Below are 18389 nucleotides of genomic sequence, written 5' to 3' on the forward strand. Positions count from 1 at the left end.
AGTTTAATTTAAAGTTTGTTTTTAATCAACCACCTGCAAAACAATTCCACGTTTTGCTGAACCGTACCCTGATTGCACCAAAGCGAGGCTGATCCCAGACCAGGGGTGCTGAGCTCCCACAATCCTGCACTGGGAGCCGCAAGGCTCCCCCTGCAGGGCCCCAAAATAGCACCACAGCCCGTGGCCTCCCGTTACCCCCCCGGGTTGCTTTCCCCCAACCACGGTGGGAGACGGCAAGGACGAGGTGCCCCTTGGGACAAGTCCGGAGAGCCTGTGGGTCCCATGGAGGTCAGTGGGTCACATGCTGCTCTGATACCCGCTGACTTCCTAGCCGGTGTCCATCAGCCCAACACCGACCTCTTCCCACTGAGGAGCCGGCTCCGAAATCTCTGCCATGGCCGGCAGACTGAGCTCAGTGCTGCGGCCAAGATCCCTTCCGCCCCTCTTTCAAACGTCCGTCTCGAAGGCCTTGATGAGGACACTGTGGGCGTCCCTGGCGACTTCGTCGAGGAAGCTGCGGAGCATGTAATAGGTGGTTGCGAAGGAGATCCCCCCGGCCACCATGGACCCAAACACTGGCACCGTGCTGGCCAGGTACTCTAAGAACATCAGCGCTCCTCCTCCGGCTTTGGTCAGCAACTTCAGCACCAGGTCCCTGGAGATCTCCCTGGCCAGAGGCGACTTGATGGCCTCTTTGATGTCCTCCACGGGTTTGCCCACCTTCTCGGCCAGCTTGCAGAGCGACTCGTCGTCCAAGCCGAAGGTCTGGCGGTATTCAGAGAGGGTTTTGATCAGGATGGTGACGTCGCAGGCCACCGAGAGCCCCGGGATGGGGACAGCGGCCACGCTGCAGGAGATGGTGGCCAGCTTCCAGATCTGCCTCTGCATGGCTTCCTTCTTCCTCTGCAGGACGCCCAGCGAAATGTTGGGCAAAGCCAGGAGGAACGTGTGTCTCTTGTGGCCAGGCAGCTCCTTTGCCAAGGTTTCCTCCAGCGCCAGGAAGTCGTAGCTGCCCAGCTCCCAGCTGGAGAGGAGGAAGACGGTTGGGGAAGCCACCCCTTCGGCCAGCAGCCGCTGGCAGCAGTCGTCCCGGATCTGCGTCAGGACCCCCTGCTCGCTGTAGCTCGCCGGCCGCCTTCTTCTGGCCGCGTCCAGGTCGGCGTCCACCTTGGAGCGCACGAAGTAGAAGCGCTTGCCCATGGCCTGGATCTCCCGGGCCAGCTGGGCGTGGTTGGCTCGGAAGCGCTCGGAGGCGATGAGGATGAAGAAATCGTAGCGGGGGAAGCCCACCCGCTCCAGGTAGGTGTGGGACTGGAACTCCGGGGTGCCGATGCCCGGCAGGTCCCACAGCGTCACGTTGGGGTGCGTGGGGTGGGAGTATGGGGTCGGCTCCGTGGTGGTCTCCACCACCCCCGTGGCGGCCGCTCCCTCGTCATCGTCCTGCAGGCCGCGGATGGCGTTGACGAAGGAGGATTTGCCGGAGCCAGACTCCCCGGTCACGGCAATGTCCAGCCGGGCGTTCTCCAAGGCCTCCAGGCTCTCCAGGATCTTCGAGGCGGCTTCGTCCATCCGGCCCCCTTCCAGGGCGTCCCTGATCTCCGCGATGTCCTCCTCGGTGATGATGTCATACTCCTCCGTGAAGTCGCTCTCGGGGGGGGTCTGGTCAGCCATGGGGCTTGGGAGAGCGCTGGGAGGGGGGGTTGGGGGGGCAGAGAGATGCAGAAGTGGGGGTTAATGTAGGGAAACAGGACACGGGGCCTTTCCCCTCTAGGGGACGCCGGCTCCCATCCAGCCCCAGGGCAGGGGACTGCCTGGCTCAGGGGGGCAGGGAATGAGTTCCCTCCTTCCATGGGGGCGTGGGGGTAGGCAAAAGCCAGGAGCCCAGCCCAGGGCACTGCGGGGGTGTGGTCTTCACCTGCCCCCACCCACATCGTCAACGCACGTCTCCTCAAGGTGGCCCCCATCCCTGGGGGGTGAGGCAGAAAAGGAGGAGGGTTCCCCAGTTTGCACATGCATGACTCCCCGCCCCCCCCCCCGGCCAGTCTGGGTCGGTCGCTCACCGGCCCCGTGGGGCACAGCCCGGGTCTCCCGGGCACAGCCCCATTTGGGGTGGTGGAAGAATGGATGCGGGGGGGGAGGGGGGGTCCCCGTCCTGCTCTGATTCAGTCTGTCCTCATCTCTCCATCTGCCCCCCCGGCTCCCCCTCTGTCTGCCCCCCTGATTCCACCCCCAGCTCCCCCCCTTCTGCTCCCCATTCTGACCCCTTTACCCCCTGCTTCCCCCCCCATTCTTCTCCCTCTGCCCCCCGGCTCCCCCTCTGTCTGCCCCCTTAATTCCACCCCCAGCTCCCCCCTCCCTCTGCTCCCCATTACGATCCCTTTACCCCCTGCTTCCCTCCCCCATTCTTCTCCCTCTGCCCCCCGATTCCACCCCCGGCTCCCCCCTCCCTCTGCTCCCCATTCCGACCCCTTTACCCCCTGCTCCCCCCCCCCAATTCTTCTCCCTCTGCCCCCAGGCTTCCCCTCTGTCCGCCCCCCTGATTCCCCCCCCCGGCTCCCCCTTCGTCTTCTACCGACCCTTCCGCCCCCCCGCCCCCCGTGTTTCCTTCCATCTCCCCCCGCCCCCGTCCCTGCTTCCTTCCCCGTCCGTCCGTCTGCCGCCCCCCCCCCAGTTGTCTGTCTGTCTGTCTCCGTCCCTACTTCCTTCCCCGTCTGTTTGTCCGTCTGCTCCCCCCCCCCGCCAGTTGTCTGTCTGTCCGTCCCTGCTTCCTTCCCCGTCTGTCTGTCCGCCCCCCTTCCCCGTGGTTACCTCCCGAGTGGGGCCAGATGTGTCCTTGTCCCCCGCTGGCTGGAGGGTTTCACTTTCGTTTCCCGTGTGTGTGTGTGTGTGTCCCTGCCGCCCCCTGCTGGACGGAAGGAGCCCTGCTCTGTGTGTGTGTGTGTGTGTGATTGCACACACGCCCCACCCCTGCTGGAAGGAATTAACTCGGCTGCCTTTGTCCCTGTGCCCCTCCTAGAGCAAATCCCCACAACCTCCGCCCCCTGCCCTGTCTGAGCCCAACCCGCCGCCCATTGACCAGCCTTGTGCCACCGGGCAACTCCCGCCCGGAGCAGGGCTCAGCCCCGGCAGGGACCCCCAGGGCTCATCTCCTCCTCCAGCAAGGCCAAGCCGGGCACAGAGCAGATTCCCTCCCCTCCCCGCTGGGCCCTGGTCCCTTAACCACCCAGCCGGGGGCTTGCTCAGAAAACCCAGTCCAGCCGTGCGAGCGTGCGAGACCCCTCGTGCCACCCACTCGTGCGCCACACCGGGAGCTGCGGCACTGTTTATTCACAGTCCCTGGACACAGCGGGATCGAAAAGCGACGGCGTTCATAACCCAGAAAACCCACCCCCGCTGGCAGGCTGCCTTCTCCGTCCCGGGGTCGCCTCCAGCATAAGCTCTATCCCGAGTCCTGCAAGGATTATTGCCTCTCCCCTCGCCCCCAATTTCCTGCTCCTGCCAATATTTAAAATAGATAAACACCGGGGAGGTGGGAACGTGTCACTCACGTAATTTGGCACAACTGTGAGCATGTAAGTGATTAAAAATAAAAAACTTAAAAAGCCAGAGCGATATTATCCCTCGAAATTCCACATAAACCAATCGAATTCGGCGGCGCCTGCATCTAGCCCGTGTTCGGTGTCGGCCGTGTGGCGTGCTCCCTGACGGTCATTGTGTCGCAGTGGGGGGGGGGGGTGCGCCCCACCCAGGCCCTGAACGGCTGAGTGGGGGCCTGAGATGGCACCAGGCTGCACCGGCAGAGCAGGGGGGAGAGGATAAAGAAGGGAAGGGGGCAGCGGGGAGGGAGGCTGCAGACGCTCCCTGGGCAGAGCAGGAGCCCGCGGGGAAGGAGAAGCCCGGGGGCCTGGTCTGGCTGGCAAGCAGCCGGGGAGGAGGGAAGACCAGCCACTGGGGTGGAGCAGGCCCAGGGAGAAGGGTGAGATTTGGACGGCCAGGGGGCCCACTTCTGAAGGAACAGCCCAAGGGAGCTGAAGAGGCTTAGAAGGGCCAAGCGTAGGGTGACCCAGGTGTCCCGATTTTATAGGGACGCTCCCCATTTGGGGGGGCTTTTTCTTATATAAGCGTCTATGACCCCCCACCCCCGTCCTGATTTTTCACACTTGCCCTCTAGTCACCCTAGCCAAGCGTGAGCGAGGCCGGGTTGGAAGAGCCCGGGCACCGGCAGGCCGGAGCGGCTGGTGGTGGCAGGTTCCGGTGGAGCGGGAGGGCCCGGTTTCCCCGAGCAGTCGCTGGCTGGGCGGCGCGAGGCCAGAGAAGGGGGCCAAGGCCGTCGGAAAGCCCAGCGGCAAAGGGGAAGCCTGTCGACGCCACATGGCTACGGCAGGAGGAAGTTGGCGACGGCAGGGAAATTTCCCTCGCCACGTGCTGGCTGGTCCCCCCCGCATGACTGCCCCTCATGCTTGATACTCGCTGTCGGCAGATGTTCGGCGGCGTGTTCTCCCTGCGTGGGGTCCCCGTCCCGCTCTGATTCAGATCTCCCAGCTCTGCGCGGACAGCCGGCTCAGCCGCCCTCCAGCGAACTGCCCAATAAATCCACAGACTCGGTTCGTCGCGAAGGAACGCGGTCAGGTTTATTGTCAGCGAAGCACGGTGCTGAGGCCCTGGCTCAATGGGTACAGGTACCCTGGCCCAGGTGTGCCGGTTGCAATGGACTGGCTCAGTTACGGGCAGGACTTTCCATTGTCCCCTAGGCCAGGCAAAGACGCTGCCTCTGTGTCTTTATTCACCGATACAAGCAAGAGCCGCATCCCTCCGGACGTATTTGGGTGCCACCCGTTACCTTGTACGTGTTGGTTCAGTCAAAACCTCTCTATTTGTCGCCCTGTCATCTTGAGCTCATCTTTGGGATGGGTCGGCGTGTTCCTGCTCTCTTTGGGGGAGGTGTTTGGGATCGAGGGGGTCTGGTACCACCTTTCTGCAATGCGCTTGCGTCTCTATTCTTACGCCTAGCACGAGTGAGGGATGCGCGTTTCTGCAGGATCAGCCCTGTGCCTGCCAGATCCTGTGGGCCGGGCCTGTCTCTTGCTCACAGCTTAACTTTGCTTTATATCAGCTTTTTGTCTTTTTGCGGGGAGGATGTTTACCCATCGTCCCAGCAAAGCATAATGCATGGACTGAAGATGACCCAGTGGGCTAAACACTGTTACGTGGCCACCTTACTTAACCATCTGTACATTCATGCCCCATCTGTCCAGGCCCGCTGACGGGGGAGGAGGGGCAAAGGGGGCAATTGCTCAGGGGCCTGGGCGATTTAAAAGGGCCCGGGGGCCCGTGGCCATCGCTGCTGCTGTGGGTAGCGTCGGCCGGGAACCCCAGCTCAGGTTGGTGCCGAAGGGAGCAGTGGGGGAGCCCGGAGGGGGGGCACTACTTGCAGGAAGGAAGAAAGCAGGAAAAACAAGGTAGAGAGACACGGGGATGGAGCTCTATAGCCTCCAAGGGGAGCTGGGAGCCCGGGCTGAGCAGCGGGTCCTTCCCCAGCTGGGCCTGCGCCAGGGACAGACTGTGTGCCCAGCCCAGGGGGACTTTCTCCGGCTGGACCCAGCCCCGGGCTCTGCCGCCCCCGGCCCAGAGCCGCAGGCACCAGGTCCCAGAGAGACCTGGGGCCAGCACTGGGTCCGCCCCGAGAGCCGCAGATCTCCCAGCCCCTGCTCCCGCCTGGGCAGGGCCTGGACAGTGATGGAGCCACCCACTACCCACCCCGCTCCCTGCAGCACAGTGCCCCCTAGCGCCGCACTGGGGCTTTGGGGCCAGCCCTGATGGCCAAGAGGAGCACGCCCCGCACTGAGCCCCTCAGCCGCAATATCCCACGTCTGCATGCCTGTGCCTGGCTGCAGATCCTTGGGTTCTGGTTTAGGGATGAGCGGCGCCCACTGAGGTCCGTGGGAGCTGCCGCTTCTCAGCTCGGCACAAACTAGCCCAGTGAACCATGGGCTACGTTCTCAGACATGGAGGCATCCAACATCCGGAGCATTTGAGGAAAGCCCAGCCCTAGACACCCCTCCCAGGACTGCCTGCCCCTGAGCTGCCAGCAACCAGCTGGGTCATAGCCCCAGATAACAGGTCTCCTAACACGTGGGGAACGTCTGGGAGTGTTCTCGACACACGAGAGACTCTGCGAGACATCGCAGCGCATCTGTCCAAACCCCTGCACACACTCACTCACTCTATCCATCCCTCGCCACCCCCTCTATCCATCTATCTATCCCCACACCCTCCCCTCTATCTATCCCCCATCTATCTATCCCCACACCCCACCCCTCTATCTATCTATCTATATCTATCCATCCCCAGCCACCCCATCTATCTATCTATCTATCTATCTATCTATCTATCTATCTATCTATCCTCCATACACACCCATCTCTCTCTCTCTCTTCCTCCATTTCTCTATCCATTACCCCCCCTATTTTGCTATTTCAGAGGCCTGGACAACTTTTCGGTGTGGGTGTGGGTGCGTGTTGGGGCAGGGCAGGAGGGTGGGGGGGATAGAATAAAAACCAATCAAACGACAGCCGCTGATTAGTGCTTTAATGAGGAGTTTTGCACCACAACTAAATTTGTCTACTTGACTGAAAGTGAATTAAATGAGCCTCTGTTCCATACTCAGTGTTTTCTTTCTTTGTTAATGCAATCCTGACATTTTGGGGGGTTCCACCCTCCAGTCCCCGTGTCTGTCTGTCCATCTGTCCAGTACCGCTCTCTGGTATACGCAGGAACTCAGAGCTGGCTGCAGCTTATCCGGCAGGAAAGGGTGTGGCTGCAAATTTCACAGGGCTGCTTTTCTCTGCAGCTTTTGCTTTCCATTTGACTCCGAAGAGGGAAGCAGACAGAGCCCTGCATCGGGGTGTCTCTTGTGCTTCGCGGGGAACGTCCTGCTCGCTCGGGTGGCCGGTAAGAGTTTCTGCCCAGGTAGGGGGTTAAATCTCCCCTTCCCGGTTCCCGGAGCTGCTGCCAGCCACTGGCCGTGTTGCATTAACAGCTGGGTATGTTTGCGAGCTCCCAGCACTCCAGAGGCCTGCTGGGCGCTCGCCCTGCGCTAGGTTTCGCTGGGCACTTTCCCAGGGCCCTACTCCTTAGCCGGGGGGAGACTAGCAAAGGGCAGGTGGGTGCCCTGCTCCCAGGGGAAGCTTGAACTACGCGGGGCAGGGGGAGAAGAGGAGAGGGTTGAATAGTCCATGAGCTCACCAGGGTGGGGTATGTCTGGGCTGCAGCCAGTGTGACAGGGCCACAATTCTGACTGGAGCTCAGGATACGGCAATAGGGAACTGATCAGTTATGATAATTAGGGACTGTAGCCCTTCCAGCCTCCCAGCTCACACACCCATGCACACACTTGGATTTGCAGTGGCATGGGATCCCCATTCACTTTCCCCCCATGCACAGAGGCATTGGTGTCAGGCGTGGGATCCCCTAGAACTTACCCCCGTCAGCCCAGGTGTCTCTCCTGGGGTGGTGATGGCAGAGGCAGGCCTGCTTTGCTCCTCTCCTTCTGCCCCACACATAATCCCCTGCTGGGGTGGGGTGGGCAGGGAGTTAACACCCCAGTCAGATGCACAGAACAGCTACCCCCTCAAAGTGATGAGTTCAGGCTCTCTGCAGGTTCAGGCAGCAGTCCTGCATTAGCTCAAATGTACCTAAATGTAATGACATTTTTGAGTTTTTCTCACCAGTCACTAGGGTTAGGAAATTACTCTCTCTTTTTTAGTAACTGAAAGATGAGATTCTGCTGCAATCATAGAATATCAGGCTTGGAAGGGACCTCAGGAGGTCATCTAGTGCAACCCCCTGCTCAAAGCAGAACCAATCCCCAACTAAATCATCCCAGCCAGGGCTGTGTCAAGCCGGGCCTTAAAAACCTCTAAGGAAGGAGATTCCACCATCTCCCTAGGTAACGCATTCCAGTGCCTCACCACCCTCCTCGTGAAAAAGTTTTTCCTAATATCCAACCTCGACCTCCCCCACTGCAACTTGAGACCATTGCTCCTTGTTCTGTCATCTGCCACCACTGAGAACAGTCTAGATCCATCCTCTTTGGAACCCCTTTCAGGTAGTTGAAAGCAGCTATCAAATCCCCCCTCATTCTTCTCTTCCGCAGACTAAACAATCCCAGTTCCCTCAGCCTCTCCTCATAAGTCATGTGTTCCAGTCCCCTAATCATTTTTTTTGCCCTCCACTGGACGTTTTCCAATTTTTCCACATCCTTCTTGTAGTGTGGGGCCCAAAACTGGACACAGTACTCCAGATGAGGCCTCACCAATGTCGAATAGAGGGGAACGATCACGTCCCTCGATCTGCTGGCAATGTCCCTACTTATACATGCCAAAATGCCATTGGCCTTCTTGGCAACAAGGGCACACTCTTGACTCATATCCAGCTTCTCGTCCACTGTAACCCCTAGGTCCTTTTCTGCAGGACTGCTGCCGAGCCATTCGGTCCCTAGTCTGTAGCGGTGCATGGGATTCTTCCATCCTAAGTGCAGGACTCTGCACTTGTCCTTGTTGAACCTCATCAGATTTCTTTTGGCCCAATCCTCCAATTTGTCTAGGTCCCTCTGTATCCTATCCCTGCCCTCCAGCGTATGTACCTCTCCTCCCAGTTTAGTGTCATCTACAAACTTGCTGAGGGTGCAATCCACACCATCCTCCAGATCATTAAGGAAGATATTGAACAAAACCGGCCCCAGGACCCTTGGGGCACTCCACTTGATACCGGCTGCCAACTAGACATGGAGCCATTGATCACTACCCGTTGAGCCCGACAATCTAGCCAGCTTTCTATCCACCTTATAGTCCATTCATCCAGCCCATACGTCTTTAACTTGCTGACAAGAATACTGTGGGAGACCGTGTCAAAAGCTTTGGTAAAGTCAAGGAACAACATGTCCACTGCTTTCCCCTCATCCGCAGAGCCAGTTATCTCGTCATAGAAGGCAATTAGATTAGTAAGGCATGACTTGCCCTTGGTGAATCCATGCTGACTGTTCCTGATCACTTTCCTCTCCTCTAAGTGCTTCAGAATTGATTCCTTGAGGACATGCTCCATGATTTTTCCAAGGACTGAGGTGAGGCTGACTGGCCTGTAGTTCCCAGGATCCTCCTTCTTCCCTTTTTTAAAGATGGGCACTACATTAGCCTTTTTCCAGTCGTCCGGGACCTCCCCCGATCGCCATGAGTTTTCAAAGATAATGGCCAATGGCTCTGCAATCACATCCGCCAACTCCTTTAGCACTCTCAGATGCAGCGCATCCGGCCCCATGGACTTGTGCTCGTCCAGCTTTTCTAAATAGTCCCAAACCACTTCTTTCTCCACAGAGGGCTGGTCACCTCCTCCCCATGCTGTGCTGCCCAGTGCAGTAGCCTGGGAGCTGACCTTGTTCGTGAAGACAGAGGCAAAAAAAGCATTGAGTACATTAGCTTTTTCCACATCCTCTGTCACTAGGTTGCCTCCCTCATTCAGTAAGGGGCCCACACTTCCCTTGACTTTCTTCTTGTTGCTAACATATCTGAAGAAACCCTTCTTGTTGTTCTTAACATCTCTTGCTAGCTGCAACTCCAGGTGTGATTTGGCCTTCCTGATTTCACTCTGGCATGCCCGAGCAATATTTTTATACTCCTCCCTGGTCATTTGTCCAATCTTCCACTTCTTGTAAGCTTCTTTTTTGTGTTTAAGATCAGCAAGGATTTCACTGTTAAGCCAAGCTGGTCGCCTGCCATATTTACTATTCTTTCTACACATCGGGATGGTTTGTCCCTGTAACCTCAATAAGGATTCTTTAAAATACAGCCAGCTCTCCTGGACTCCTTTCCCCCTCCTGTTATTCTCCCAGGGGATCCTGCCGATCAGTTCCCTGAGGGAGTCAAAGTCTGCTTTTCTGAAGTCCAGGGTCCGTATTCTGCTGCTCTCCTTTCTTCCCTGTGTCAGGATCCTGAACTCGACCATCTCATGGTCACTGCCTCCCAGGTTCCCATCCACTTTTGCTTCCCCTACTAATTCTTCCCGGTTTGTGAGCAGCAGGTCAAGAAGAGCTCTGCCCCTAGTTGGTTCCTCCAGCACTTGCACCGGGAAATTGTCCCCTACACTTTCCAAAAACTTCCTGGATTGTCTGTGCTGACAGATGCAGGAATTTACAATTACAGTACCTAGGCCTTAATCCAGCCGTTTTAAGTCACCTGTTTAAAAACCAACTCAGAGTAACGGCGATATCCATTTCCTTCTCTGCGGCAGATGGAGTCTCTCTCAACTCTGACGAAGGGCATTGACATTGAGTCAGACCCTAAGGGGTTTTTCAATGCAGCGCTAAAGGTGCATGAGAAATTCATGGAGCTTTTCAAGGATGGAGGCCAGGCAGAGGCAGCCACCAAAGCTCGGGAGGATCTGGAGTCGCTGGAAAACACCAAGCTCAACATTGCTGTCACAGGGGAGACGGGCTCTGGAAAATCCTCCTTCATCAATGCCCTTCGCGGTTTGGGTGCTGAAGATCAAGGCGCGGCCCAGACTGGGGTGATAGAAACAACGACCGAGCCGATGGCTTATCCCCATCCAAGCTACCCGAATGTGATCCTGTGGGACCTGCCGGGGATCGGGGCGATGGATTTTCGACCAGAGAGTTACCTCCAGAAGGTGAATTTCAGCCGCTATGACTTCTTTGTCATTGTTGCTTCGGAGCGGTTCTGATCCAGCCACGCCGACCTGGCCCAGGAGATCCAGAGGATGGAGAAGAAGTTCTATTTTGTGCGCTGCAAAGTGGATGAAGACTTGGCCAATGCAAGAAGGGCTCATCCTCAAGCCTACGTCGAAGAGAATGTTCTCCAGAGGATCAGGGAGCACACCAGGAAATGCCTGAGAGACCAAGGAGCAATCAACCCCCAGGTCTTTCTTCTCTCCAACTGGGACTTAGACCAGTATGATTTTCCCTTGCTGGAGGAGACTCTGGAGAAGGACCTCCCTCATCTACAGAGACTTGTGTTCCTGCTCAGCCTCCCCAACTTCTCTCCGGAAATCATAGAGAAGAAGAAATCTGCTCTGCGTGGACACTTATGGAAAATATCCCTGGTGTCAGCTTTTATCAATGTCCTTCCCATGAGAGGTGTCTCTCTTGCCTGTGATGTTGGCCTCCTGTTGGTATCCATGATCGCCTTCTATAAACAATTCAACCTTGACGATGACTCCTTAGCTAAGCTGGCCAGGCAGGCTGGGAAGCCTGTCGCAGAGCTCAAGTCTGTTATTGTCTCACCGCAAGGGGAAGATCTCATCCGAGATGTATTAATGAAGAAGATTGTCCAGGTTGGGTGCAGCCTCACCCGCTCAGTCGAACAATGCTTTGACTTCGTCCCAGTGATTAGCACCCTGGCTGCAGCCGGGTTGTCCTTTGCCACGTCCTACTCCATTCTGTCAAACTTCCTGGAGAAGGTGGCTGCGGATGCACAAGGGGTTCGCAAGAAAGCTCTGGAGTAAGATGGGAAAGTGTCAAGATTGAGAGACAGAGAAACGCCATCAAGCCGAGTCTGACCCCTCATTCCCTGGGCCAAGAAACAATAATTACATTTTAAAAAAAGTTACAATACCCTGCCTCACAGGGCTGTACTGAGGATTAACCCATCTGTGTTTGTGAGACGCCTAGTGTCTACCCTAGAACTATGTCCATGGGTCGCTAAGCTGCCGATAAGAACGTGCCGCTCCCATTCCAAGATGTTGTTTGGGTTGTTGCTGTCTGTGGATTTCAATGGCCTCTCATCTGCTGGAGGGTTGATTTGCATTGCCCTGATTCTTAGCCTCTCCCCTGGCATGGCTGGCGTGTGTCGAATGTCTGCTGGGGAGGGTTGAGTGGAAAGTTGATTTTTTTTGGTTCAGTGGCTGAACCAAAGCAATCTTTAAAAAAAATCAGTTCATTTAGAATGAAAACTGATTTTTTTTCTTGACAAAATTAAAAAAATCATTTTGGGTTGAACAAAATATTTTGTTTGCCCCTAGTTGATTTTTTCTCTCTCTTTCTTTTTTTTTTTTTGGTTTTGTTTCTGGATTTTTTTTTACCCCTCTGCCCCTCCCCTTTTTTAGTTAAGTAAATCTAGCCACATTTCAAAACGAAACACCATTTGAAACCAAAAAGTCAAACCATTAGAAAATGTCAAAACAAACTTAACTTTTTTTTTTAAAGTTTTTAATCAGCCAACGTTATTTGTCCTGAATGTTGTAATTAGTTTTGGTCACCCTGGAAGTTCATTCTTCAGCAAATGTACTATTCAACTGAAAAATTTCACCCAACTTTTCTCCACGTTACTGGGACTGCAATATATAAACTATCGCAAAGCGGCTTATAGTGCATAAACAACAGTTGCTATAACATGCAGGGCCCAAACCCACCCTGAGATCAGCTTTATTAACCAAGGGAACAACAGTAAAACAACAAAGATCAGCTCAGGCCTCCTCCTTAGGAGAGGCTGCTCCCAGGGTTCCTCCTTCAGCTTTGCTCTGCCCACATCCTAGGTCATCTCTCCTCAGAGACCCACTCCAACCTCCCTTAAATCCAGATGAGTCTCCCATCTAGTGACACAGCAAAACCCTCATATTCCTTTTCCAGTAGGATCAATATTTGCTAACAGGGTAGTATGTTCAGATAAACAATGCTAGCCTGTTATACATCTCTCTCTCATAGCTAGTTCTTCAAAATATCAGTTCTCTGTATTTTCTTTGTTCTGTCATCATGTTTCATGTAGAAATGGTTTTATAGTTGAATAAATTCTTATTACATTGGAATCAAGAAGCTGTGTATCTCTTGTGGCAAAGTTCCTCCTCTATCTTGGTGGGTCCTGCGCTTATTGGCGGATTTGCTCGCCTTGGAGCTTCACGGCAGCCCTCAGTTTGGCCGTTTTCGTGAACCCATAATCCAGGTCGACGACTCCTATGTCTGATCAGGAGTTGGGAGGATTTGGGGGGAACTCGGGCCCGCCCTCTACTCCGGGTTCCAGCCCAGGGCCCTGTGGAATGCAGCTGTCTAGAGTGCCTCCTGGAACAGCTGTGTGACAGCTACAACTCCCTGGGCTACTTCCCCATGGCCTCCTCCCAACACCTTCTTTATCCTCACCACAGGACCTTCCTCCTGGTGTCTGATAATGCTTGTACTCCTCAGTCCTCCAACAGTCTGCGTTCTCACTCTCAGCTCCTTGCACCTTTTGCTCCCAGCTCCTTACACGCGCACCACAAACTGAAGTGAGCTCCTTTTTAAACCTAGGTGCCCTGATTAGCCTGCCTTAATTGATTCTAGCAGCTTCTTGATTGGCTGCAGGTGTTCTAATCAGCCTGTCTGTCTTAATTTTCTCCAGAAGGTTCCTGATTGTTCTGGAACCTTCCCTGTTACCTTACCCAGGGAAAAGGGACCTAATTAACCTGGGGCTAATATATCTGCCTTCTTTTGCTCTCCTGTAGCCATCCGGCCCGACCCTGTCACACTATCTAAACTAGACCAGTCACTAATGAATATGCTTACTTGCCAGTGTATAAATGTATCTAATTAGTAGAACTGGTCAGAAAACTAATTTTTTTCCCCATGAGAAATTTTGAATGCAAAGTGTTTGTTCAAAAATTTTTGGTCGGAAGTTTGGAACCACTTCACACAGAGCATTTTTGTTTTGAATCCCCATTTATTTGAAACCAAACTGGAATTTTAAGTCAACACAAACATTTTCATTTCCAAATTTCCTGTGGGAAAACTGACAATATATCGGGGAGAGGAAAGGGGGGGGAATGTTGGTGATTGAAACTGGGATAATTCAATTAAACTATGGGAAAAAAAACACTTGGAAAAAATCTCTTCCAAGCCCTCAGAGAGAATTTGCTGAGCAGATATTCACTTTTCTTGTTTAAAAGGTGATGCACAAGGGTCTGGTGGATTTTCCATCATTTGGGGTCTTTAAATCAAAATAGAGCGTCTTCCTAAAAGATACACTCTAGCTCAACTGTGGGCTCAATGCAGGAGTAAATCAGTGAATGTCTCTGGCCGGTGTTATACGGGTGGTCAGGCTGATGCTCTAATGTTCCCTTCTGGCTTTCAGGTCTATGAATCTGCCATAAGGAAAGCAAGAGCTGTTTGGGGAATGTTGGTCCTTTTCTCTCCATGAAATTGAGTGTGCGTGTTTTGTGTTGGTTTTGGGCAGGATTTTGCATCAAAAATGTTCAGGTTTTTGACAAAATCTAACTATTTTTGGGTGGGTTTTTTTTTTAATAAAAGCTTGAAAAATATTTGAAAACAAACATTTCTGTTTCGATGGAAAAGCCACTGGCAAAAAACACTTGCTGTAAAGTTTTCGCCAAGCTCTAATGCAAAGCTCTATTTCTTCACAAGCAGAGATCTCCACCACAGAGCTCCGAGTCATTACTTTTTCTACCTCTCATCTCTCCTGTTAATCTTAATGCTGATGAGTAAAGATTATTCTTGATACATGGTCTTGTTCGCTATCTACTGGTGTCCTACCAGCCTTAAAAAATTCTCCTTTCTGTCTTCCCTTGCTTCCATTTTCCCTTTCTGTCAATATTGGCTGGCATATTTCTCCTTTCCCCCAGAAAGATCATAGAATCATAGAATATCAGGGTTGGAAGGGACCTCAGGAGGTCATCTAGTCCAACCCCCTTCTCAAAGCAGGACTAATCCCACTGTCCCTGATCCCTAAATGTCCCCCTCAAGTATTGAACTCATGACCCTAGCTTTAGGAGGCCAATGCTCAAATCACTCAGCTATCCCTCCCACACTGATTGCGGTAGCATGTAGGAACACCAGTTGCATATCAGTAAACCATTGTGCTAGGCAAAATACAGACATGTAAGAAAATGTACAAAAGCAAGACAGGCCAAGAGGAAGAATGGTCTTGTGGTTAATACACTGGCCTGGAGCTCAGAGAACCCATGTCAGATGGTGGGAAAATCTATGTCAGAATCTCCACCTGGCGTGAATGGGCCATAGCTCTGCTGGAGTCCATGGGGCCAGGTCCCAGCTGGGGTCAATGGGCTGTAGCTCCAATGGGATTCTTAAGCATTATTAATAATTATTTTATTCTTTAAAATACCAGCTTAATGAGATCGGTGGAGTTTTACACCAGAGGTGAACCTGGGCCAATGGTAAAACCAAGTACTTAGCAAGACTTCAGATGAGGACATTGGCACTGCCTGTGTCCCAGCATGCTCGAGCCTACGTCATCTCAATAGCTCTGTGGGCTTATAGGTGTGATGAAGGCTGTTTTTCATTGTCTGCTAATGTCTGCTTTTGTTGTTGAAAAAATCCATAATTGCAGAAAACCAAACTATTTTGTCTTGAAAGGGCAGCTGCAATGCCTCATGGGAGTTGTAGTTCATTTCCCTCATGTCCCCATTCTCCTCTATGGGTGAGGATCCCCGGCTGGACTACATTCCCCATGATGCACTATGGTGAGAGGTTCTGGTCATTTTCTGCCTCGCTCTCTCTCCAAGAGGGGAAAGTGTGGTGCATCATGGGAAATGTAGTACAACCAGTGACTCTGGTCTATAATAGCAAATGGGGGCATGAGGCACCTGAACTACAACTCCCATGAGGCATCACAAAAGCATTTCCAAATCAAAATATTCTGGTTCATGATTTTTTTTCAAAAAATTGATTTTTTTTTGAAGACCCCTTCCATTTTCTAACCATAGTTACTAATTATGTATATTAGTGCCCAGCACAATGGGGCCCCAATCTCGCCAGGGTCTGTGTGGCGCCTGCCACCGTGGAGGCCCTAATCTCAGTAGAATGGTAGAATGGAGGCCCCAGTCTTGGTCTGGTTCTGTGCAGACCTTGCATAGTGGGGGCTGTGATTTTGGGTGGCACCTCTGCAGTGACAGTGCGCTAATATCAAGTGGGGTCATTTCTGTACATTAAATAATTAATACTAATAATTAATAATAATGGGCAACTTAGACAGTCCCAGTTCAGTGCTCTAACAACTGGACCACAGCTGGTTGGGTGAAAGATGAGAATGACCATCATATTTCTCTTCTCTCCCCTCATCCCCCCAGGGATATGGCTGCTACAGAAGAGGTATCAAGGAGCATATTTCAAGATATGGATGTTAAACTCCCTGGTATGTCCGAGAAGGATCTTGAAGAGCTAAAGGCGGCTTTTGAAACAGGGAACCTTTCAGAAGCAGCTTCCAAAGCACAGGAAGCCCTGGAGCTGTCAAAAAACACCAAGCTTGACATCGCCATCACGGGGGAGTTGGGATCTGGGAAATCTTCCTTTGTCAACGCCATGCTGGAGTTAGCCGACGATGACGAAGGAGCGGCAGAGGTTGGCATCATAGAAAAGACAATGGAGCCAATCGCTTATCCGCATCCCACGCTTCCCAATGTGAAGATGTGGGACCTGCCTGGGATTGGGACACCAAGTTTCCGGCCTGACTCCTACCTTCAGCAGGTCAGCTTTGCCCGCTATGACTTCTTCATCATTGTCACTTCGAAGCGCTTCAGATCTTGTGACGCAGACCTGGCCCAGGAGATCCAGAAGATGGGGAAGAAGTTCTACTTTGTGCGCTCCAAAGTGGATGAGGACTTGAGAAATGAAAGTAGAAAAAGAAACTACGACCGGGAGACCACCTTGCAGACAATCCGAGACGACTGTGTGGAGAGGCTGAAGACAGCAGGGGTGAGTTCCCCACAGGTTTTCCTCATTTCCAGGTGGGAATTCGACCAGTACGATTCGCCTCAACTGCAGGAAACTCTGGCCAATGAACTGGACTCTCACAAGAGACACGTTTTCCTCTTGGCGCTTCCCAACATCTCAGAGCCAATCCTGGTTAAGAAAAAAGAAGCCCTGAAGAGCCAGATCTGGAAACGAGCCCTGAAGTCATGTGTTATTGCAGCTGTTCCCATCCCCCACCTCTCTGTCTCATGTGACATTGACATCCTGGTGGAGTCTATGATCGAGTACTGCAAAGTCTTTGGTTTGGATGAAGAATCCCTCGTTAAACTCTCCAAACAGGTCAGGAAACCAGTGTCTCAGCTGAAGGAAGTGATAAAAACCCCATTGGCCAAGGAAATCTCTAAAGAAAATGCTTTGGAGCTGTTGAGTAAAGTTTTAGGTAGTGGAATAGGGCCATTCACCGACTGTCTTTTAACATCATGTAAACCTAAATCATCTAAGCCTACTCATCTTGCCTGGGAGCAAGGGGACAAGGAGACGGGTCATGCCATGATACAAATTAAAAAGTACCTAAGCCTCCTGCCAGTGTATGGAACCTTCCTAGCTGCAGCGATCTCGTGGCAAGTCACATTCTGCACCCTGCATTCCTTTCTGGAAGGCGTTGCTGAGGATGCCCACCGGCTGCTCACTGAGGCTCTGGAGGTGGCAGAGAAAAAGTCCGTTTAGTGGCACCGGGGAGGATGGCGTTGCAGTCAGAGTGTTGGAGTGTGACTCAGGAGACCTTCCTGTACCACAGCCTGACTGTGGGGCCTTCATCGCATCTCGTCTTCTCTGTGCCGTAGTTTCCCCTTCTTACAACACGGAGAGAATAATCCTTTGTCGACTTAGACTGTAAACTGGCTGGGGCAGAAACGGTGTCTCCCTGTGTGTCTGTGCAGCCCCCGGCGCAACGGGGCCCTGATCTGGGTCGGGGTTGTCGAGATGTGTTTGTTGAGGATTATAATGAAGAGACGCTCCCACATAATGGACTGTATTATGAATGCAGGGATTTAGTGATGTGCCCTGGAAGCCCAGTATAGCTGTGCACAGCAGGTCCCCACAGACAGAAACTCTCTCGTTTGTTTTATTAAAAGTTGTATTCCTGTGTCATTCACTGGTTGGTTGTTTAATGAACCCGAAGGTCATTACACGGTGTGATGCTCTGTACCTTGGGGAACACCCTACACCCCCGTGCTCATCCTTGTGAAAGGATTGTGTGGTATCTGATGGAAAGTGTGTCAAGTCGGGCGTTTTCGGAAGGCTCACGATGCCCTGAGCATGGTGGTTGTCGTGATGTTACAGTGATGGTTACATCGGATGCATTCCACGGGCCTGACGCTGGAGGTGGGTGGGGGGCAGTGTCGCTCCCTGTCTGGGTGGCGGGCGCAGGCCCGGGACGTGGCGCCCGCCTGTCGGTTGGCACCTTCCTTTGGGCCTCTCCCCCTGGGCAGGGTGGGGAGCCGGGGCCGGGCCTGTCACCCCTCCCAGCCGGGGCACAGCTTGGGCAGGTGGCCCGGCAAGAGGCGCTTGCCGGCTTCAGGCCGGGCGGGATCCGGCAGCTGCGGCTGCAGGGGAGGGACCAGTCGGGGCCCCGAGGTGGATCTTCCTCTGCTGCAGTGAGCAAGGAAACCGACATATGGTCACCCTA

The 18389-nt window shown here is 53.4% G+C and overlaps 2 protein-coding genes across 2 annotated transcripts; one reads left to right on the top strand and one right to left on the bottom strand.

The window, feature by feature from the left end:
• Positions 1 to 60: 60 nt before the first annotated feature.
• LOC141977012 (interferon-inducible GTPase 5-like) lies at positions 61 to 2898 on the bottom strand. Its single transcript, XM_074938215.1, has 2 exons — positions 2809 to 2898; positions 61 to 1687 (listed from the first exon to the last, which is right to left on the bottom strand). The coding sequence occupies exon 2, from the start codon at positions 1669 to 1671 to the stop codon at positions 448 to 450; it is 1224 nt and encodes a 407-aa protein (XP_074794316.1). The 5' UTR covers positions 1672 to 1687; positions 2809 to 2898; the 3' UTR covers positions 61 to 447.
• A 3968-nt stretch (positions 2899 to 6866) lies between these two features.
• On the top strand, positions 6867 to 17702 carry LOC141977561 (uncharacterized). The gene is given in 4 exon segments (XM_074939076.1): positions 6867 to 6951; positions 10285 to 11562; positions 14109 to 14152; positions 16081 to 17702. Coding segments are annotated over 3 exon segments (2670 nt in total). The 5' UTR covers positions 6867 to 6951; the 3' UTR covers positions 17429 to 17702.
• The last annotated feature ends 687 nt before the right edge of the window (positions 17703 to 18389 follow it).

The sequence above is a fragment of the Natator depressus genome, chromosome 24 (assembly GCF_965152275.1).
Source record: "Natator depressus isolate rNatDep1 chromosome 24, rNatDep2.hap1, whole genome shotgun sequence".
Classification (NCBI taxonomy): Eukaryota; Metazoa; Chordata; order Testudines; family Cheloniidae; genus Natator; species Natator depressus.